Source organism: Rattus norvegicus, chromosome 5 (genome assembly GCF_036323735.1).
Source record: "Rattus norvegicus strain BN/NHsdMcwi chromosome 5, GRCr8, whole genome shotgun sequence".
NCBI lineage: Eukaryota > Metazoa > Chordata > Mammalia > Rodentia > Muridae > Rattus > Rattus norvegicus.
The window spans coordinates 52,360,643-52,382,877 of NC_086023.1; the positions used below are offsets into that span (position 1 = coordinate 52,360,643).

Genomic DNA, 22,235 nt, shown 5'->3' on the forward strand with positions numbered 1-22,235 from the left:
CAAACTCATTAGTGCTTTTCTAACTTTTCTGTCTCATATTGCTTTGTTTGGGCATTTTTTAAAAAAAATCTTACTGGTCTTTTGTTTGTTTATTACGGTTTCTGATTTTGTGTTTTTAAGGGTTTTGGGTTGTGTGTGTGTGTGTGTGTGTGTGTGTGTGTGTGTGTGTGTGTGAGTTTCTTGATTTCGTTTTTAAAATTTTCATTCTTTTTCTTGTTTGCCTATTTTCTAAAGAGAAAGAAGGCATGGGGTCGGGTGGGTAGGAATATGGGGGAGATCTGGGTGAGGAGAAACTATGATTAAAATATATTGTATGATTTCTTTTAAAAAAGGAATCTGCGCTTTGTATTGTAACAGTGGTGGTGCAGGTGGGTAACCCCAGGTGAAGGCAGGTCGAGGTCTGGCTCAGGGGCAGTCAACTGAAGGGCAGTGGGAATGCCCCTTGTTGTTTGAGGCTTATGACTAGTGTGTGTGATGTGTGAGTGTGGACACGTGTGGAAGTCAGTTCTGGGGACAGGCTTGGAGCCCTCTCACCGACCCCGAATTATCCTCTTAAGCACATGTCATTCTTTTATACTACATCACTTACATCCCTTTTGCCCAATACCAGATAACGAAACAGAAGAAATCATACTCAAACCAAACATAAGACAGTAATGGGCATAGACTTGGGCTTGGTGTCACATGCTTATGATCCTAGATGTTGAGAGGCCGAGGAAGGACGGTGAGCTTACAGCCAGCCAGGGCTACGCAGTAAGACTCAGTCTTAAAGACAAAAATTAATTTGAAAAGATCGGAACCTTTTATGCTGGCTGGTCTTATGTCAACTTGACACATTAGAGTTATTTGGGAAGAGGCATCTCTGTGAAAAAGCTCCCACCACATTGGCCTGCTCCACTCTCGGTCGATGTAGAAGATGCCTCCCCTAGGCTGGTGGGAGACTGAGAAAGCCAGCAAGCAGCACTCCTCCATGGTCTCTGCTTCAGTTCCTGCTTCTAACTTCCTGCCTTGGGTCCTGCCCTGACTCCCTGGATAGTGGACTGTAAGCTGGGAGCTGAAATAAACCCTTTCCTCCCCATGTTGCTTTTGCTCATGATGCTCTCACAGCAGAAACCCTGAGACAGCTCTATTGGACCAGGCAGTAATTCACACAAAGGCCCGTGGATACTTTGTTTCTCTCATGAGTTCCTCAGCTTTGGTAGGAACTGTTCTGAACTGCTGTCTAATGAAGATAGAGCTGTCTATACAGTGAAAGTCAGGTGTGAGGCTGTAACTATGTAGCTGACACTTAGCACAGGGATGCCCAGTTTTCAGTTTCCGAGAGAAGTAAAACACTCATTTCAGCTTTGGTTTAATCTATTGTTTTGTTTTTTGTTTTATTTTCTTGGGTCAGGATCTCACTTAATAGCTCTGGCTGTCCTGTAACTCACTCTGTAGACCGGGATGGCTTTGAACTCACAGAGATCTGCCTGCTTCTGCCTCCCAAGTGTTGGGATTAAACATGTGCATTACTATGTCCAGCACAAACCTCATTCTTAAAAGATTTAGTCTTAAAATTCATATTATATAAATATAACATTTACACAGGAAGGAAAAGATCCAACTCCACAATTCCGGTAAGAAAACAGTATGCAACCTTATATTTAGGTGTTTATGCTTTATTTTATGAAATCTCTGTTTTGATGTGTGTGCGTGTATGTGATTAAAAATAACTATTAGATAAACACACAGACATCTTAGATTTTTTCTACAAATTTTAATATGCATCTATTAAAACAAAAATAATTATAATCACAATAGCAGAGATTGCTTTTGAAAATACTGACACACCCGAACACACCATCCTCAGCTATGCTGTTAGACCACAGAGGCCTACAGTAGTAGCAAAGTAGTTTATCCCATCTTATGGCTGACTGGAGATTGCTAATGGGCACAGAGAGGACAGTCCCCATCGAGTTAGTCCAATGGCGTGGGACATGCTTCAGAAGACTGCTTCAAGTAAAAGTTAGAAATCACAGAACACAAAAGCCCTCGGAAAGGTTTTCTTTCTTTAAAAAAGATACTATAAAGTGAGAGAACTATTCTTCTAAAAATGACCTGACATCAACTTTTTTTTTCTGTTTAAACAGACAGAAGTGATTCACATGTTTTAAAATATTTTAGAAGCCCTTCCTCAAAACTTCCCAAGGCAGTTTGGGATGTGGTCCATATGAACCAAATCCTGGGAGGACGTAGCACCAAGCACAGGGTCCGGTGCTCTTTGCCTGTCTCCAGTGTTCTGCGAATATTTGCCCATTCAGATGTTGAGACTGCACAGTTTAACAGCAGCAGCAACAATGAATCTACAGACCCTCGGGAGACTGTGGGTCCCCTTCATGTTTACATCCTCACAAGAACATGCAGAGTCTACTTTACCCCAGTAATTATGCTACAGAGACATGGTTAAAAAGAAGAAAATTCCCCGTGTAGCTCATCCATTAAGGAGAATTTAAGACTAAAAATCAATTCAAAAAATTTGAGGCAAGCTAAACATTAGCTACAGTCATAGAACACACAGCAACTTACTAGTTAACAGTCCGGGTTGAACACACTTAACCTGAAACCGGAAATGCTCCAGAATTCCAACCTTGAATGGCATGACCCGGGTGAAAACCGCACAACTGGCCTCCTATGATCTGCAGGTCGGTCACCCTCAGACACTAAAACATTGAGCGCAGTTTCCCTCAAGCTATGTGCACAGGGCAAGTGCGTGTGAAGCATAAAGGAATTTTATAGCTCTATTTGGGTTCCATATCTCTCTTCCCCCCTCCCTATATGTATATACATATGTGTATATATGTATAAAATATAGATTACATAATAGATGCAAATATTTCAAAACATTTTTTATTCTAAAATCTGAAACACCACGGGTCTCAGGCATTTAGGAAAAAGGAACTTTAACACATACTGTACAGGTCCTGTATTCGAACTTCCTTAAGATTAAGTTGGAAAAGAAAAATAAATTTCAGATCGTAATTACACTTAAACCATTAGTGAAACTTACTCGTTCTAGAGTGTACTGACTTAATGCCTCCCCCAGGGGACAGTTAGGAGAAGGCATGCGTAAGTACATGGTGTAAGTGGTGCACACGGAAAGATAAAAGAGCAGACGAGGCCCACTGTACAACAACAGCCTCCAACCAGAAACACAGATAACATAGCGCCTTCCCATCCTTACCTACCTAAAGCTGGCATTGTTTATGCAGAAGTAAAATTCAATTTTAGTTTAAAAAAAAAAAAAAGGAAACCAAACACAGGGCACACATAAGAGCCACAGCTGTGTGATTCTCAGAGGCTGGGCTACGTCTGTAACAACAGCTGTTCTAGGATGGTTCCAGATCCTAGCAAATGAGGCCAACGCCCTGCCCCGGGCTGGGGATGCAGCTCAGTGCGAGAGTTCTGGGTTTGCGTGTGTGAAGCCCTGGTCTCAATATCCAGCCCTGCAAAACCCAAAACTAAAGCAATCGGCAAAAACCCCTATCCCTTAGGCTGTGAGGAACACATAGAACGGCTACTCAGGAGACTTAAGTCGGTCAATAAAAACCGCATCTCTGACATGTCTGATGTTTTGATTGAGGCTTTCATTGATAGTCCCTCTTTATACAAAATTCATATTTAATATGATGAACTCGGTTATGATTATCCAGACACAGGGTGTCATGAAAGATCGAGTTCTCAATGTTGTTATGAGAAGACAGAAAGAGTAGTGTGCACAGAGGCAAGTCTGAGGACTTGTGGTGAGGGGCAGGGTGAGGGGAGCGGAAACAGGCTTCTGTCTAGAAAGACAAAGCAGAGAGTGGGAAGTCCAGACCGCTCTGTCAGGGAGCCCCATCTACACACTCAAGTGTTTCCAATACAGGGCTTGAGGCTTCTCAAGAAAACCTGAGAGAATAGAAATCAGAAACCACCTGATAGACTGGGCCCGAGCGCTCCACCCCCACCCCCAAAGGGCCAGACGGTAAATACCTTATTCTTTGTGGTAGTGGTGGTTTTATTTTTCCTCTAAAAATGCAAAAACTATTCTTAGTATACTAGCTGCACAAAAGCAAGTAAGCAAGCAAACGCCGGCCTATATCAAGTCAGGGTAGAGCCGGGAGCAACCCCTCTCACAGTTCTGAAATACTCATCAAATAGGAATTAGAGACTGGAAGGTCACAGATGGTTAGCCTTCCAGGTGACAGCTGGCGTCACTCAGGGAGAGTGCCTTGCTTCCACCACAAAAGCCAAATGTTCCCTGTGTCCTTCCCCTTTTGATTCTAGAACGCCGCCCCAACCGCCTAAGAGTTGGTTTCGCCAGCTTTTTCACACTTTAATCATGTGCAACAAGTTCACACTAAAGGGTGGGTGTGCGGTGCTCATGGCTATCATCCCAGCGTTTGTGAGGCAGCAGCTGCAGGACTGCAGCTAGAGGAGAGCGGGAGGGGAGAGGCAGAAAGGAAGACTGGTCTTAAATTCAGCCCCACCAAAACCAAATTCATGCTAAAGTAAGAATCAGGAAACGTTGTTGGCTTTAACTGACTCCCTCCCCATCTCCTCACCAGAGTTACTGTTGACAGTGTTTCTACTGACAACCACTGACGTTTCAGGTTTCCACCTAGAAAAAAGCAACTGTCTTCTGTGGTTCTACAAATGCTGTGGCGACACAAACCAGAGAGTGAGGGGAGAAGGCAAAAGAGAAAGTCCAGAGAAATCTCAGGAAGTTTAACTGAGTCACAGTCTGAACTACAGAGCCTCCTTTCCAAGGCCACAGGTTCATATTACTCCTGGGCCAGCTTTGGGACTCTCCTGAGGGGCTGCTGGGTAGTGGGAACCGTGCAGGACACTGGAGATCAGAGCACACCTAGCCTGTACTACCCTGCCTACTCCTGTAAGAACACACAACACCCTACCCCGCTGGAAAAACTCTCCTGCCCCTATGCCACTTCTTGGAGTAATTGCGTGTAAATAAAGAGCATCACCTCCTCTCCCTCCTTTCCCCCTTTTCCTCCCCCTCCCCTCCCACTCCTCCTTCTCCTCTCCTCTCTAAGTGTTAAAAGCTAAGTCTTTGTAGTGGAAATTCTAAGAGTGTCTGAAAGTGTATTTTTATTATAAGTTTTTCTTTAGACCCAGATACAGTTAGACTTAATAAATTCCCCCCAATCTAAACTCCTGAGAAGACATTCGCTACTCTGAACCACAGAGTTCATGAGTGTTAAGTTCTGGGACCTTTGGGACTTGTAACACTATACAACAGATACATTTACAAAACATTTCCAAATGTTACAGATCAGGTATCATCTGGCTTAACAGATGGTATCACACACCAGTGCCTGAAGCATCAGAGACTCCATTAAATCTAGAGTGAGATAGTGTCTTTCCTATTTCCTGTCCTCACCAAGACTGCTCTATTTCATTGAAAAACAATGGAGGTAAAAACCAAACAAACAAAACAATGTTTCCTGAGCGGTCCCGAAGTCTTCCTTCTATGCTGGTGTATTTAAAAGCTGCTCTTCTTGAAGTTTCGATTTAAACTCCTTTCTGATTCCTTCCAGCAACTGAGGCTTAAAGATGACGTCCAGTGCAGTCATCGCCAGCGCCTTGGCTGTGCGCAAAGTGTACCACTGAGCTGCCTGTGATCCTAAAAGGAAAAGAAAACGACTCAAAATGCCTCCCTACATAGTAAAGTGCGTTTAATCCCGCGGGCTACCTCTCAGTATCTAGACTGCCTCTCCACTCTCTGAGCACGGCACAGCACAATACAGTATTTTCTGATTTTATGGAAGAGCGGGGCTGAAGAGCTGCACTTAGCAGGAGGAGGAAGAGGACCCTGCATACACACATCTCCTGCTCACCTGCGGCTTCTGTGTACTCTTCCGTGTGGTTCAAGGCATCAGTCCCGATGTAAAAGTATGGATGAATCCCGGGAACCACAAAACTGACATTTCCAAAATCAGTGGAGCCTTGAAACACAAAAAGGAAGAAAGGGGTGTTTGGTTAAACATTCTGAATGGTTGTAACTAGAGTCCTGAGCTCTGTCATGGTTCCCAGGGCTAGCTTCGCTTCCCAGGAGTGCTGTCTGATGCTCGGCTTATGCCTACTCCCACCTCTGCAGTGGCCACTCCCACCTCTGCAGTGCCCACTCCCACCTCTGCAGTGGCCACTCCCACCTCTGCAGTGGTCACTCCCACCTCTGCTTATGCCTACTCCCACCTCTGCAGTGGCCACACCCACCTCTGCAGTGGCCAAGCTGCTCTAACAAAGGAACGAATCTCCAGCCACAAAGCCAGCCACACCAGCACTCCACTGGGAACCCTGATGCTCCTCCCTCTCTGTCCCAGGGCCACAGACTGTGAGAGACTGGTTCCTTGAGATTTGATGCCAGTCCTCCCTCTTCTCACAGCAGATCCTCAGATATTTCTCTACTTATTGTTTCAGATTAGCCACTCGGAATGCATTCGCAGTTCTCCTCCAGCCCTCTTGCTTGTAAATCCTATTGCCCACCTGATAGCTCTTCCTCGATGTCTTAAGCAGGCTCAGTGCAGCGAGAATCAGATTCATTCATCGTGTTCTGCTACGGGCCACCTATTCACACCACCTCGCAGATAGCTCAGAATCATGCTTCGTCCACTCACCTCTCTAACCTGATCTCCTGCCGACAGCTCCACTAATCCCCTACACCAACTGCGCTGGACCTCAGCCATGCTCTGCCGGACGACCGGATGTCAGCATGTATACCCCAACGGGACGTCAGCACATACCGTTCTTTCTTTTGTTTTTCAATTTCTCTTTCTTCCTTTCTTTTTTTTTTTGACAAGGTATTATGTGGCCCTGGATCGCCTCAAACTCAGTATGTGATGACCTTGAACCTCTGAGCCTCCTGCCTCTGTCTTCTACGCACTGGAACTACACCGGCTGCCATTATACTTGGGTTATGGAACGCTGGAGGTAGAACCCGGGGCTTCAGGCATGCTAGGGGCTGAGCTGCCAACCAAGCCACATCCCCAGCCTTGCTGTTCCCTGCCCTCTGCTGCTCCCTGAGCAAACCAAGGAAGGTAGTTTCTGTAGCAGAGGCGCTCATGGTAAGCACAATAGTAACATGCCACTTTTCAGTTTCAGCTTACTTCCTGTTGGGTTATTTGGCTAGTGTCTCTTACCAACAATACATCAGTCAAGAATTAGCATTTTAAATTGCCACATGTCCAGCTTGTCACAAGACAGAAGCTAACATCTGTTGACTAAATTCTAATAGTAGCAAAGTGTTGTGCTAATTCAATGGCTACCTACTGAACCCTGATAGGTTAAGCCGTGTGCCTGGCAGTTAACCCACACAAGGGTAAATGTGAGGGAAGGAAATCAATACTTCAGCCAATGGCAGCGGGAACTACTTTGTTTAAAACTCTAAGAACTTCATATACGTTCTCATTTACTTTAAAGATTTTACATTTTGTCCTTTTGTTTGTTAAGAAAGGGTCTTGATATGTAGCACAGGATAGTCTTGAACTTGTGATCCTCCTGTCTCAACTTCCTGAGTCCTGGGATTATACTTGTGTACACCTGTATATATTCAGGTTTCTCATCTACATCTGAAGGGTTCTCATTTTACTTGGGAAGAAACCAAGTCCTACAGACATTAAATGTCTCATAGCTACAAGTTATGTGACAAAGGTTAGGATTTGGGGCACTGTAAAATACACTGTTTCCGGTAATATACACTAAGCACTCGATGGTGTACAGTATTTTGGGAAATTGTCTCGTGTTGATTGAGCTCACTGAGAAGCTGGCTCTGGAAGCATGGTTCCCCCGACCCCACCCCATTTCAGACCCAAGTGTGTTCTTCTAAAGTGTTCTCCAAGTGTCCTTGTCTGAGGATGTCTGACCCCACTAACTGTGACAATAGAGCAGCCGAGTGCAAGCAGAGGACTGTTCGCTTGAGCACAGCTACAAGGTCGGCCATTTCCAAGAGACGGTGCTATTGTTTATCCATGATGTAAATAGTGCGGTGGGGAAGAGCATCTGGACGCTCGGCCACAGGAAGCCCAGGGAGAAAGCTAAAGCGCAGACTCCAGCTGACCGCCTCAGCTTCTGGAGCCAGTTTCTGCTAGGTCGTGATGACAGATTTGGTGACATTACCTATTTGTTCTTTTATCTGGAGGCTATCAGAGGGGCAATCTATCCCTTATCCTACAGGTCCCAGTGATGACAAAACTACAACCCGTGCAAACCAGAATCCTACATTAATGTAGTCCCCGATGATGTGGGCATATACTTTGGAAGAGAGCTTGCCAAGAGCACACAAGAAGCCCAGGGTCTGATCCTCAAACCCAACATGGTGCTCCATGCCTACGATCCCAACACTCAGGAGTGGAGAATGATCAGTTCAAGGTCACCCTCAAGTACACGACAAGTTCAAGAGTAGCCTGCCTTACCTAAGAGCCTGTCTCAGAATGTATGTTTTGGGTGTGAGTGGGTGTGAACACGGAAGGAGAGGTATGTATATATTCCACTGATTTTACCCAGCTTTAATTAGATCCACGGAAAGTTTCACAATCTGCAGAGACCACACAAATCTGTTCACTGCAGTTTTAGTTTATGTGCTGCAGAAGCCAGCACTGGATTTTCCTTTAACCCTCCAGCCTTCCTCCTCAGTCCCTGTGCTGGCCACGTCCTAGGGAGGGGTCTCTGAGCAGCTTCCTGGGGAGGGGTCTCTGAACTCTTACCCTCTTTCCTGAACCTTGCTGCATTTACTTATTTTTCTCTTTTTCATCTACTTCAGTTTTCTCATAAAAATCTTTTCTGTTTGCATCCTTTTTCTGTTTTCATTTAAAGCTGATCATCTTCTTTTTTTCCTTCTCCTCCTTCTCCTTCTTCTTCCTCTTCCTGCTCCTCCCCCCTTCCTTTTGTTCTGAGACAGGGTCTCACTATGTAGTAGCCCTAGCTGTCCTTACACTCACAAAGATTCGCCTGCCTCTGCTTTCCTAGTGCTGGGATTAAAGGCATGCATGGCGCGCACATACACAAGCATGCATACATACATGCACATACGCATACATCATGTACTCACATACACATAATAATGAATTAAAACTTTAAAGATAGGGGACGGTGGGGTTGGGGATTTAGCTCAGTGGTAGAGCGCTTGCCTAGGAAGCGCAAGGCCCTGGGTTTGGTCCCCAGCTCCGAAAAAAAAAAAAAAAAAAAAGAACCAAAAAAAAAAAAAAAAAGATAGGGGACGGAGCGATGACTGAGTGCCTGAGAGTGCTGACTGCTCTTGCAGAAGACCTGGGATTTTATTCCCTGCACCCATATTTATCATAATTATCTCCAGTTCCAAGGGATCTCATGAGCCCTCCTGGGCTCCTGCCCATACATGGTGCACATACACACACACATTCACACACACACTAACTCTAGTAAGCTGGATGTGGTGGCACATACCTGTACTCCCAAAAATTGAGAGCCTCGAGCTGGAGGACCACAAGGCAAAGGCCAGCCTAGACAACATACAGGAAGACCTGGTCTCGGTAAATAAATAAATCCCAAATATAGCTGAACTGAAAGATGGGTTACTCCTCAGAGTCTGAATATGCACCCAATACTTAATAACCTGCCTGCTGTGATAAACTGAGAGGAGTTAAAATCCCGTTTCCCATTTTAGTAGCTTACTTAAAGATTAGAAGTAAAGGCTGGAGACACAGCTTAGTGGTAAAGCACTTGCTAAGTATACATAAGGCTATGGGGTTGATCCCAGCATCACGAGAAAAAAAATACAATTAAATTTAAACTCTAGAAATATTTAGAACACTCCTAGCAGACTGACCATTTTTTAAAAACACTCACTGAAGAGTTCAGTAGCTTCTTTTCAATAACCTAAGTGTGAAGGAATATCATTAAAAATACCATTAGGGAGATGGACATTAGCCTGGCAGATGAGAGCAATTGCTGCTTTTGCAGAGCTCCCAGGTTTGGTTCTCAACACCCACATGGCAGCTCTTAACTGCCTATAAACTCAGATTCCGGAGAATACAATGCCCTGGGCTGGCTTCCAAGGGCACTGGGCAAACAGACAGTATGGGCAAGCAGACAGTGTGGGCAAGCAGACAGTGTGGGCAAGCAGACAGTGTGGGCAAGCAGACAGTGTGGGCAAGCAGACAGTGTGCATGCATATATGCAGGTAAAATACTCAGATACATTTAAAAAAAATTCCTAAGGGTTGGCAGTGCTTACTCAACAAGCAGGAAGCCTGGGTTCAATCTCCAGCATCTAATAAACCCCGGCTGGTGGCATGGATTTATAATTCCTGCATTTGGGGAGCAGAGGCAGGAGGGTCAAGCTCAAGGTCAATGTTGGCTATGTGTAGATTTTGAGGCCAGTCTGAGCTACACCAAGCCCCTGCTTGAAAGACATAGCCACAGCTCTCCTTGCCTCAGTTGAACATAAACTGGCATTTTTTTTTCTTTCTAAAACGGCTCAATCTATGGCGGCTCAGTTACCTGAAGGGCCGTTCAGCACTGCATCTTCTGAAATGAACTCTACTCCCAGCTTCTTCCCATTCTCCATATACGCGCTGCACAGTGTCTTGTTTGGAATAACGTTGTAATAATCGTGGGCTTCGCTTTTAATTTCTACCTAATTAAAAAAAATTATGAAACAAAGCTTGAGATTAAAAGCTCAAATCCACTAAGTCCAGAACAGCGATGGTTTCCAACGGGAAATGGTTTTAGGATTTTCCATTCCAGACATAAACTCTCGCAAACCTCTTACCTTTAAAAAAGAAAAGAGTGCATCATAAAATTAGAGTTCCTCAATTCCATCCTGGCCAGCAAGTACCAACATCAGTCACCTAAGAACGCTGTAGGGAGGGCCTAGAAACTTCACTGTCAGAACCTAAACCTCCAAGTAATTCTGATGCTGGTGGTTCCAGACCACTGTGATGGATCCTGCTCTAGATTTCAGTCTCCAAGAGGGAAAAAACAAAACATCAACAAAAGTCAACATGCTTAACCCAGAACTGCCCGACACCTCTCAGCCTTGTTTCAAAGGGATCCTCAGAGAATACGGACATCCCAGTAAGGCAGACTTACAATGGCCTTGCTTACCGATGTTACACGAAGACACAGAAGCAGCCTCTACGCGACTGTGTAAGTGCACTTAACAGTCTTTGTTTGCAGTGAGCAAACGCTAAGCACCAAACAGCGGAGATCAGACTTCTTCTGTTTTTTTGGCAACATCTAAGGTAGGTATAATGGCAAACATTTCATAAATCAGCTGGAATATAAATTAATGAAAGGCTACTTAGATATAGCTTTAGATCCGACAATGAACTCCACATGTGTTCGTGCACACATGTGTGCACGTGGAAGATTAGAGGACAAGCTCAGGTGACAGTCCTCAGGAGCTCATCCTTGTCGGGTTTTGATAGGGCCAGCCCTTCCTTTGGCCGGATGCTCGCCAAGTAAGCTAGGCTGGCTGGCTGGTGAGGTTCAGAAACCTGCCTGTGTCTGGCTCCCCAGAGCTGGGGTTACAAGTGCACTGCACCTCACCTCTCTTTTTAAAGTGGGCTGCGGAGGTCAAACTCAGGTCCCCACCTCTTCTGACTGAGTCATCTCTCCAGTTTCTACGCCCTCACTCCGTGAATACGCTGAGACACTAGCTAATGATAGTTCATGTGTCTAACTTATAAATATTTAGATTATTTATAGTTATAAGGAAATAAGTGTTTAGTTCCCTCGGTGTGGAAACTATAGTTGTGCACTCAATCTCTTTGCAAGTGGCCTAAGAGGACATGTCCTTCTCTTACTCACGTCTTGTTCACCTGTTTATCTATTCACCACACAAGATGAGCATTTGTGCATTCTTGTCTTTCCGACCACATTCCCTACCTCTGAGATCTCTCTATTGTTCATGTATGTGGAAGTATGACTGTCCTTCAAGGCTCACTCCGGTCTGCATGATTTCGGGAAACCCTCTCCTCCCATCCCACCGACTGGGAACTGAACCCAGGGTCTTGTGTTGGCCAAGATAAGCTACAGGCCCCACCAGGAAACTGTCTTAACTGCTCTGCTTCATCCAACACTGTCCGTTCTACACAGAAGATGCACACCGTGAGGATAAGACATACTACCATGTGAGCGACTGCTACACCAAGGACAGAACGAACGGAAGGCTGGGCTGGGATCTCTTCACAGATGTTACTTCATCTGTCCCTCACAAGAAACCTGGAGGAATGGCATGATTGTCCCTAGTTTTCCAGTGAGAAACAGAGCCTCAGAGATACTATGTTTCTAATGGCCATGAGACACAGATCTCGGCTCTCTAAAAGCAACATCTAAGACCTTGTCTCCCCAGACGGACCCTATGGTATCTGAACTCTATGTAGCTATGAACCTCATCCCATGTTGCCACATACATGGCTGATACTGAAATGTTTCTGACTTTACAGTAAACTCTCCTTTGCTCGAGTCTATCTTGACTTCCACTCCAGCACGCCACACACACTTTTATACCACACCCTTGCCAATGACATACTCAGATACTGTCCTAAAATGCCCTTTATGGGAAGGACACAAAGTGATGTAGAAAGGCAGGGATCCCGGCACAGTGTTACGTTAAGTACCCCAGCTGCTGTCTGAGTAAGGTGACCTACAGTATCCTCTACTGCAGACCCTGAGGAAATACGTAAGAATTAAAGGCTGTCACATCCAACACTCATTCAAGGATCTCACATCAAATATTTAGCCAACTCCTTCTGCAGTTTCAAGACATCACCAGTGAGGGCAAGGCCCAGACAGGCTCCCAGCACCACCACCAGCACAAACTAAAAATCACCAAAGGGATAAAGAACCAAGGTACACACAGCCCACACATAACTGAGGTCATAATTGATCCGAAAAGCTCTTACTGTGCAGCCTGTAGCCAAAGCCGCGGCTCTGAAGGAATCTTCCGCCTTTTTGGTCAGAACGTGGAGCTCTTTCATTGAGGGCGCACGGAAGTAATAGAGTAATTCAGAGTAAGAGGGGATGATGTTGGGCTTGACCCCGCCGTTTTTAATTATACCTACAAGAAGAACCAAATTGACTGATGATAAATTTGATGATTTGTTTAAAGACTAGTATACAAGGGAAAATAATTCCTTCTTAGCTTCACTGATAAATGAAGATCTTGGCATGCTGTACAACACTAGCACAGAGAGGGCCTATTTCCCAGCTAATAAGGGGAAGTTGTCTCTGTGTACCTTATTCTAAGGAAGCTATTTAATGTAAGGAATTACAGCTTGTGTGGAGGATAAAGTTCAACAACAGAACACCTGCCCAGCATGTGTAAGATTCTGGGCTTAATTCCCAGAACCGGAAAGAAAAGGAGCAGAAAGGGGGTGAGGAAGGAGATATTATAATCTCAATTATAAAGAAATACAGAGTTATGTAACCACAAGAAACAAACAGCACCTTAAACTTTCTGGAGGAAATTCATCTCTGTAGGCTGTATTGCAGCTGTGCAGTTTAAAAAAAAACATTTGACACAAGCATGAGGCTCTGTAACCACCATCACATTTGAAAAACCCTATGAATATATTAGGTGACCCTTAGCAGTGCAGAAATAACTTTCATACCAAGTAGAGACTGCTACGATTGCTTCTCAGACCCTTGGCTACAGTCATGTCTAGAAACAAAAGCAGAATAAAGACTCCAAAGTACTGTAAACTGTCAGAACACACAATTGTTTGGGACCAGACAAAATAACGTTTTATCTGTTGCTATTAATAACTAAAAGAGACACGGAGAATCTAATCCCAGCCACTTGTATAATCTATAATCTCAGCACTTAAGAGAAGACAGGAAGATCATGAGTTCAAGGCTATCCTTGGCTACACAATCCTGGCTACAGAGGTTGTAAAAGACTTAATTTTTTTTTTTTTGTTCCACATGGAGAGGTTAAATGAGAGGAGAAGAGTAGAAAAGAAGAGGAGTAAAGGCCGGCCATGAGCACGTGGAGGGGAGAGGAGAGGGGAATAGGGAAAAGGGACAAAGGGGAAGAGGACAAGAGGGCAAGAGCAAGAAGCAAGAGAGCAAGAAAAGAGCAAAAGACCTCATCTGGAGGAGGAGGAGAAGGAGGGGGAGGAGGAGGGAGGAGGAGGAAGAAAGAAAACTGAATTCCCAATCATCTAGTTAGCAAGTGGAAAGATAGGCCAGGCCTGAACCCTGCACCCTCAGCTCAGAAGACTGACACAAAGGACTGCATGAACTTGAGGGCGGCCTGGACCCCGTAGTGAGGACCCACCTCAAACCACCGGCTACTCCAACCAGAAAAGGTAATTAAGACAAGAGACTTGCAAAAGTACAACTACAAACTGATTTTAGCATACAGCAAAATTGAGTATTCTTTAGAATTAAGTAGTGATTAAAGCACGATTTCCTAGATTGTACAGAAATAAACCGAAGAAGGAAGGAAGGAAAGGAAGAAAGAAGGGAAGAAAGGAGGGAGGGGGTGGGGGAAGGAAAGGATATTGTAAATTAGTGTCATGACTCATGCATACAATCCCGGACAGGGTAGGAGGAAATGTGTACCCTTTAGAAAAGACTGTGCTACTTTATCTCTATACAGAGAATTTTAAGAGTATATAGCCCCTGAGTAAAACTAGTAACCAACATGTCTTTTTTGTGAGAAAGAATCTCATTTATCCCAGGTTGCCCTCACATTTGCACGTGGCTGAGGATGATCACGGACTTCTGACTCCAAGTACTGGGATTACAGGTGTGTGATATGTGAGGCTTTAGGCAGTGCTGGGAATCAAACCCAGCACGCAGTGCATTCGAGGTGAGCATTCTACTAACTGAACTACATCCCCATGCTGTGTGTGTGTGTGTGTGTGTGTGTGTGTGTGTGTGTGTGTTCTCGAGCACACACATGCGTGCATGTGTGTTTGTGCACATGTGTGTTTTGCTTTGTTTGTTTTGTTTTTCAAGACAGGGTTTCTCTGGGTAGCTCTGGCTATCCTGGAACTCTGTAGACTAGGCTGGCCTTGAACTCAGAGATCCACCTGCCTCTGCTGGGATTAAAGACTTGAGCCACCACCGCCTAGCTTCCAACCCCCAATTTTAAAAAATGTAGCGTTAAATAATTTAACTGCACTGAACTATAACAAGCAAATATTTGGGGGTGCATACCATGAACTCTCCAGGTTGGTTTCATCTGTTGTCTTAACGCAGAGAGGTTGTTATAGGCAAGAACGGCGGCGTCCAAGGCGTTCACCCCCTCCCAAGGGTAAGCAGCAGCGTGAGATGCTTTTCCGTAGTATTTCACAGTCACGCTAGGAAATAAAACAAAAGAAATCACTGGGAATTACTTTCTCCAGTATCAGTAAGATCAGAAAATCTAATTAGTTGTGTGTGTGTTTATGTGCTGAGTATGTACTTGTGAATGCAGTGTGTGTGTGTGTGTGTGTGTGTGTGTGTGTGTAAGAGAGAGAGAGAGAGAGAGGGTGTTTGTACACACGAATGCTCTGCTGAAGAGGCCAGAAGGGAGCATCAGAACCCTGAAGCTGCAGTTACAGGATGTTGTGAGCTGCTGGACATATGTGCTAGGAACCAAACAAGTTCTCTGGCGGCATAGTGCCAGTTCTTACCTACAGAGCCATCTGCTAGCCCCCATATTGGAATATGTATTTGAAAAGCATCTGTAGGGGCTGGAGAGATGGCTCAGAGGTTAAGAGCACTCACTGATTGCTCTTCCAGGTTCTGAGTTCAATTCCCAGCAACCACATGGTGGCTCACAACCATCTGTCATGGGATCCAATTCCCTCTTCTAGTGTGTCTGAAGACAGCTACAGTGTACTCATATACATAAAATAAGTGAAATAAATCTTTCACTTATTTAAAAAAAAAGTTAATCCAACTTAATCTACTTCTGCAAAGAGAGCCAAAGAGAAGAAAGCAGAGACACTTCAACACAATCACACACTCATGCTCACAGTTTCATATACAAGCGCTCAAAGGTGAAGCAGTTTCCACTGATAAATGAAAAAGCATCTGTAGTAAAAGCATAGGAATGTGGGAGGGAGAACGCAGTTCCCTGGGAGTGCCTGCTTACCGTGTGGAAGGCTCTGCATTCCATTTCTAGAGAGACAGAAAAAACAAAAGAAAAGAAAAATCCACGCGCAGATTAAGCAGACTGCCTAACAACTGAGCTCAAGCAAACACGGAGCACAAACACGGCCACATCCTTTACACAGTGTTGTGTGAGACAGTTCTGTATCAAAAGCTGCAAGGACTCAGGTAACCCTGTCTTCCAAAGGTCAGGTGGGAGTGGTGGCTCACTCCTTTAATCCCTGTGCTCAGCAAGCAGAGGCAAGCAGATCTCTGAGTTCAAGGCTAACTATAGGAAATTCCAGGCTGGTCAGGGTTATACAGTGAGACCCTACGTCCAGGGAAAAATGATGAGAAGGAAGGTCAAGGAACGAGAAAATGATTAAAATACATTAGGACAACATTTGAAAATCCAAGGATCATATCTTTATAGGGTATCCTAACACTCTCAGCTATTTCTGACCAAAATTTTCTTTATGTTATAAAAAGGTTATTATCAGTAATATTTTTAAACTTTATGAATTATTCTACTATATAAATGGTTATGAAGGGCTGGTGAGGTGGCTCAGCAGGGAGATACTTGGCTCTAAGCATAAAAACCTCAGTTTGATTCCTGGGACTGGTGGAAGGAGACATTGACCCCTATAAGATGTTTTCTGGCTATCATTTTTGTCCTATGGAACACACTTGTGCGCATGCACACATACACACACACACACACACACACACAATAAAAAAATTAAAGAGGTTGTCAATTTATTTGACTATATTAAACACAAAGTTTAAAACCATAAAGAACAGTAAATAAGAAAAAGAAATATTAATGTATCTTTTATATCCATAGTAGTATTTTAACTTCAAAGGTCTGTTTTTGATAAAATAGCAGTTTGTTTAACTGATATATAATTATTTTTAAGACAAACTGTTAAGTGGAGGGCAGTGGTGGTAAGGTAGCTCTGCACGAAAAGCATTTGCCAAGAAAGTCTGACACCCTGGAACCTGAGTTTGATCCTGGAACCCACTTAACAGTACAGGGAGAACCAACTCCACCAGTGTCCTCTGACTGCAACGTGTGTACCAAGACATACATGCCCCCTCACCACATACCTACATGCTAACGATGAATAAATAATCCCAGCACTCAGGAGGCAGGGGCAGGTAGAACTTTACAAATTCAAGGCCAGCCTAGACTGCATATTGAGTTCCAGGCTGGCCAAAGCTACATAGTAAAGAGAGTAAAGTGTGTGTGTGTGTGTGTGTGTGTGTGTGTGTGTGTGTGTGTAGTATAGATACCACCAGAGTTCCGCTAGTAGAATGCTTGCCTGGCAGATACGCAGCCCTGGCCTCAATCTAACTCCATATACAACTAGGCATAATGGTGTAGACCTGAAATCCAGACTGGGAAAGCAAGAGGATCAGAAGGTCAAGATCATCTTCAACTACATAGCAAATCTGAGGCTAGCCTGGGCTATTATGAGACTGTTTGAATCAACAAACACAAACCAACCAAGCTGGGTTGGACACAGTTCAAATGGCAGAGTGCTTATCTGGCATGTGTAAAGGCTTAGGCTCATTCGCTCCCCAACACCACACAAACAAGACATGGACAGACAGACAGACAGACAGACAGACAGACAGACACACACACACACACACACACACACACACACACACACACACACACAGAGAGATACCTGCAATCACAGTGCTACAGTAGCAGAGGCAGGGAGTTCAAGGACAACCCTGACTACATAGTGAGTTCCAGGCAAGCCTGTGCTATATACCAGACCTTAACCAAGGGGCTGGGATATGTGGAACCAATTGGGTTGACTTTAAGATCAAGACAAACATGAGATCAAGGCCTAAATATAATCCTAGTAGTCTGGGAAAACTGCCTACAGCTTGCGGGCCTCTTCCAGCCACAAGTACTGGCCAAGATTGGTAACTTCTAATATTTTCCAGAAGTACAGAGATCATATTATTATCTGCCCCCGCCCCCAAACAAAGAGAATTGTTTCTACTCTCACAGTAACAGTTCCCAGTTGGTAAGAACAAAGATACCACTGGGCAGTGCTATCCCAGTACTTTAATCCCAGTATTCTAGAGACAAAGATAGGCAGGACTTTGTGAGTTCGAGGCCAGCCTGGTCTACGGAGTGAGTTCCAGGACAGCCAAGGCTACACAGAGAAACCCTGTCTGGAAAAGCAAATAAATGGATGGATGGATGAATGGAAGGAAGGAAGGAAGGAAGGAAGGAAGGAAGGAAGGAAGGAAGCTCTGAAAACAAGGTCCGGTGAGGCTCAGAGAAGTGAAATCCCTAGCACAGCTACACTGCACGGATAGTTCTATTATCACACCCCAGAGTCCCAGCTACCACAGAATTAGCTGACACAGCCCAGCATACCACAGCTGTCTCTACTCTCACTGTCCTTAGTGGTTAAAAATTCACACGCCAGTTCAAAGGTGCATCCCTCTAGATGCAAAAGAGACCCCTCCTCCAGTTCCACAGAACCAAGCTAAAAACAGCATGAGGAAGTGCTTTCTTCTCAAATCTTAACAAAGCTGTCCCTGGTAAAGACAATCAATTCCTTCCCAAAGGACAGCTGTTTTCCAGGAGCCACACTAAGTTCAGGAGAGAACACAAGTGTTTGCTACTCCTTTAATAGTTCACTTATGACCATAATAACAGCTTAGGATCAGAGGCGAGGATGCGCAGCAAACCTCCCATCAGTGTCATCCAGGCCCAGGGTCTCGTGTGCAGCCCACGCTGGCCTCACACTCCTCCTGCCTTAGCTTAGATGATAGGAGAGTAGCCCAGTAGCCCGTGTCCAGTTCATTTTAGACTTTAAATGTATGAACGCAGAGGTTTGGGGTCTGACTTACTTTTCTTTCTTTTTTAAAACTACATCTGCATGTGGCGGCGGGTGTGTGTGTGTGTGTGTGTGTGTGTGTGTGTGTGTGCCTGCAATGGGACACCTATGGAGATCAACGGACAACTTTGTTCTCTCCGTTTTGATATGGGTTCTGGGGATTGAACTCAGGTCTCTAGGCTTGCATGACAAATGCTTTCGCCTTAGGTCTGAGTATTCTTCAGTCTGTTGCCCACTAAGAGATTATCTTCAGTGTGATTACCCACTCATGCTCGGCCACATCCGGCAGGTAGGCGGCATTCTCTTGAGACGGGTGAGCCATAAAAACAACATCAAGGTTTTCAAAAGCACCCGCTTTGATTAGATCAATTTTGCCACCACCTTCTTCTTCTGCAGGGGTTCCCAGGACAATTACCTACAAGGAAATGCAGATGTTAGCAAAGAGATTCCTAGCCAGAAAACGTTACATGGGTTTTATTTAGTGTGTGTGCACTTGGAGTAGGTGTTTAAGTCCTTAACCCCTGAAGAGAAGTTATAGTCGGACATTTATACCATGAATTAAAACACACGGTGCAGAACCACAAATTTTAATTTGTATTGTTACAGTAATCTGGTGTGAATACATGCCAGAAATGCTATAGGAAAATTTCCCCAATTTTATATTTAACTTAAATTAAGTTATAATAAAGACCTAAAAGAGTAGAATTCTATGTACTTCAACGTTTGCGAGGACTTATCTGTTAAAGTTTCTTCGTGGCTAAGCCTGTTAGCGTATGTGTATAACAGGTATAATTAGTCATAAGCTTTACTGGTGAGGACCTTGCAAGTGGCCTGTCGCCCTCACGAGAAACCTGTGAGGTAGTCAGAAGTCTGTATCATTTCGGGCAGGCTGTAGGCTTCCTGGCTTACAGAGCCAGCCTTCAGAGCTACAGTTCTCTTAGATGGCTCTCCTGGGCTTCCGGTTGGAACTCTGATTCCTCACTGAGAAACCACTTCAATCTTTATTAATCTTACTAATCTTTCATCGATGAGCATTTAACAATCTCAGTGCCATGGTTAGAAATTGCCAACTATTACACAAACCCGCTATTCAATTCCACCAGTTCAACCAGGAAGATTGAATGGTCACCAAACACCTAATCAAATAAAAGAGAACTTGACAGAATAAAAGTTTTACTTTGATACTTAAGCTTAACTTTTCAAACAATTTTTAAGAAAGCAAAGACAAATCATCTGTATAAAATGAATGTATTGTTAAAGTCATGTATAAAAATACAATGATACAAGATGAGTTTTTTTTTTTTTTAAAGGCTTTGCTTGCGAAAGGGATCCACTCGTATTCCATTTTCTGGTAAGAGAGGAACGTTGCTGAAAACAACCCCTTGAAATTAGAAGTTGGTATACTTCTCAAAGTCTGGCTTTATCTGTTTTTTTAAGTTTATAAATTATCTTAAATTGAGCTGCTGTTGGGGGGAGGGGTAAGACAGAGTCTCTATGTAACGCTGACTGTCCTGGAGCTCATGTAGTCTAGGCTGACCTCAAACACAGCTCGGCCTGGCATGCACTACCGCTCCTGCGTATTGAGCAGTTGCCCCTTACTCCGAATCTACTGGGCCCATTGTCAAATGCTGAGAACTTAGCCCTAAGTCTGTCCAGTCTGTCTCACGCCCTCCTCCCCCAACCAAAACAAAAACCCAGAGGCATAAAAGAGACAGGAGTGAAAGGGAACCGGCCACGGGAGATGAACTGCTGTAGAGGATTACTGCCCCTGTGGGGTGAACCGGGCTGAGTGACAGATGGTTGGTTCTTGGCTCACAGAATTAAATATACCATCTGAAACACAAGATCAGACCTGCCTAGGACAGACGGACAAGCACGACCTTCTCCTGCTTAAAGAATCAAGACGCCTGCTTAATATGAAATAAAAATGTACACTTAAACAAGAACCCATCTACGGAGTAAATGTTTTGTTCGCTTCTCCGTTAGTTCTGCTCTTTTAGAGGGTTGGCAGTCTGATAGTTCTAAACACTGAAATTTACTATACGAAACACCAATTACTCAAATCAAAATCTTTTGGTTTTGCTGTTGTTGTTGTTGTTGTTGTTGTTGCTGAGTCGACAACATTTATTTCCTCCAGAGATCACGCAACCTAGTTAGCAAACTGTAGCCACCAAAAATAACTGGTGTGGTACTCTACTGCTCTGGCACTCCGGGTTGGATCCAGCACACCCCGCGCTGGCCCGGCGTGGCTTACCTTGACCGGCGGCGGCGCAGCGATGCTCTCCAGCGCAGCCCGCAGGCCGAGCGCCGCAGCCGCTCCGACCTCCGCGATGAGGTTGTGGCCGCAGGCGTGGCCCAGGGCTGGCAGCGCGTCGTACTCGCACAGGAAAGCCAGCTGCAGCGCGCCGGGCCCCGCCGCGGCCTCGGGCGGCGCCCACTCCGCTCGGAAGGCGGTGGGGAGCCCGAAGTGCGGCTGCACGGCCCACGAGGCGGCCGGCGGCTCGCGCTCGAAGAAGCGCGTGAGCTCGCCGTGCGCGCGGTGCTCTTCGTAGGCCAGCTCGGGAGCGCTCCAGATGGCGCGGCTCAGCGCGCCCAGGCGCTCCGCCGCCTCGTCGATGCGCTCGGCCGCGCGCTGCTTCAGCAGCTCCAGCTCCGTGGCGCTGCTCGTGCACCGCTCGGCCGGCCGCTCCACCACCGGACCCATGGCACGGGCGTGCTACGGTCTATCCTAGTCAGCCCTTTGTAAGGCTCGGCGGCGCTCGGCGGCCCTCCGCTGTCTTGTCAGTCTTCGGCAACGCTCGGCGCCGCTCGGCAGTCCTTGCCAGACCTATGCAATGCTCGGCACCTTGGCAGCGCTTGGCTGCTCTTGGCAACGCTTAGCTGTCCTCAGCAGCCCTCGGCAAGTCTAGGCGCCTCGGCAACGCTCGGCTGTCCTTGTCAGTACTCGGCGGCTTCTGTAACCAGAGTCCCGCGCTTGCCCACCATACAGACTTGCACAACCCTAACTCTAACTTGACCCCCTAGGCCAGGCGTTGCCCTGGTAGCTCCGCCCCCAAGGTTCGGGCGTGGAGCTGAGGTGTCAGCTCTTCCTAAGAGGAGGAATTTTGCAAGACTAGTTTTGTCCAAATATTTTGATTGTCAAGCCCAAGTAACATGAATTGCACGGCTCGTGTTCGTATCATAGCGGGTCTAAAGTTACCTGACGAAGAAATTCATTAAGTCATACTCCCATATGTAAGCCATACTCTCATATTTTCCTCCAGTG

The 22,235-nt window shown here is 45.3% G+C and overlaps 1 protein-coding gene across 3 annotated transcripts; it reads right to left on the reverse strand.

Annotated features, from left to right (window-relative positions):
* Positions 1-1,741: 1,741 nt before the first annotated feature.
* Positions 1,742-22,005, reverse strand: Pm20d2 (peptidase M20 domain containing 2). 3 transcript variants are annotated; one of them, XM_063287585.1, is made up of 9 exons: positions 21,225-22,000; positions 19,237-19,385; positions 16,026-16,130; positions 15,641-15,691; positions 15,183-15,325; positions 12,920-13,074; positions 10,512-10,647; positions 5,874-5,981; positions 2,871-5,659 (listed from the first exon to the last, which is right to left on the reverse strand). In XM_063287585.1, exons 1-9 carry the CDS (start codon positions 21,672-21,674, stop codon positions 5,505-5,507), a joined length of 1,452 nt encoding a protein of 483 aa, XP_063143655.1. In that variant the 5' UTR covers positions 21,675-22,000; the 3' UTR covers positions 2,871-5,504. The 3 variants fall into 3 exon arrangements, 2 of the variants coding, with proteins under 2 accessions (NP_001101392.2, XP_063143655.1); NM_001107922.3 differs by lacking the exons at positions 15,641-15,691; positions 16,026-16,130 and having other exon boundaries at positions 1,742-5,659; positions 21,225-21,890; XR_005504433.2 differs by lacking the exons at positions 2,871-5,659; positions 5,874-5,981; positions 10,512-10,647; positions 15,641-15,691; positions 16,026-16,130 and having other exon boundaries at positions 12,937-13,074; positions 19,233-19,385; positions 21,225-22,005.
* Positions 22,006-22,235: the final 230 nt, after the last annotated feature.

Coding starts and splice junctions, on each gene's coding strand:
- Pm20d2 (XM_063287585.1), bottom strand. CDS start 21,674: ATGGGTCCGGTGGTGGAGCGGCCGGCCGAGCGGTGCACGAGCAGCGCC. Junction 19,386..21,224: donor CTGCGCCGCCGCCGGTCAAG/GTAAGCCACGCC, acceptor ATTTCCTTGTAG/GTAATTGTCCTGGGAACCCC. Junction 15,692..16,025: donor AGATGCTTTTTCATTTATCA/GTGGAAACTGCT, acceptor CAGCCCCTACAG/ATGCTTTTCAAATACATATT.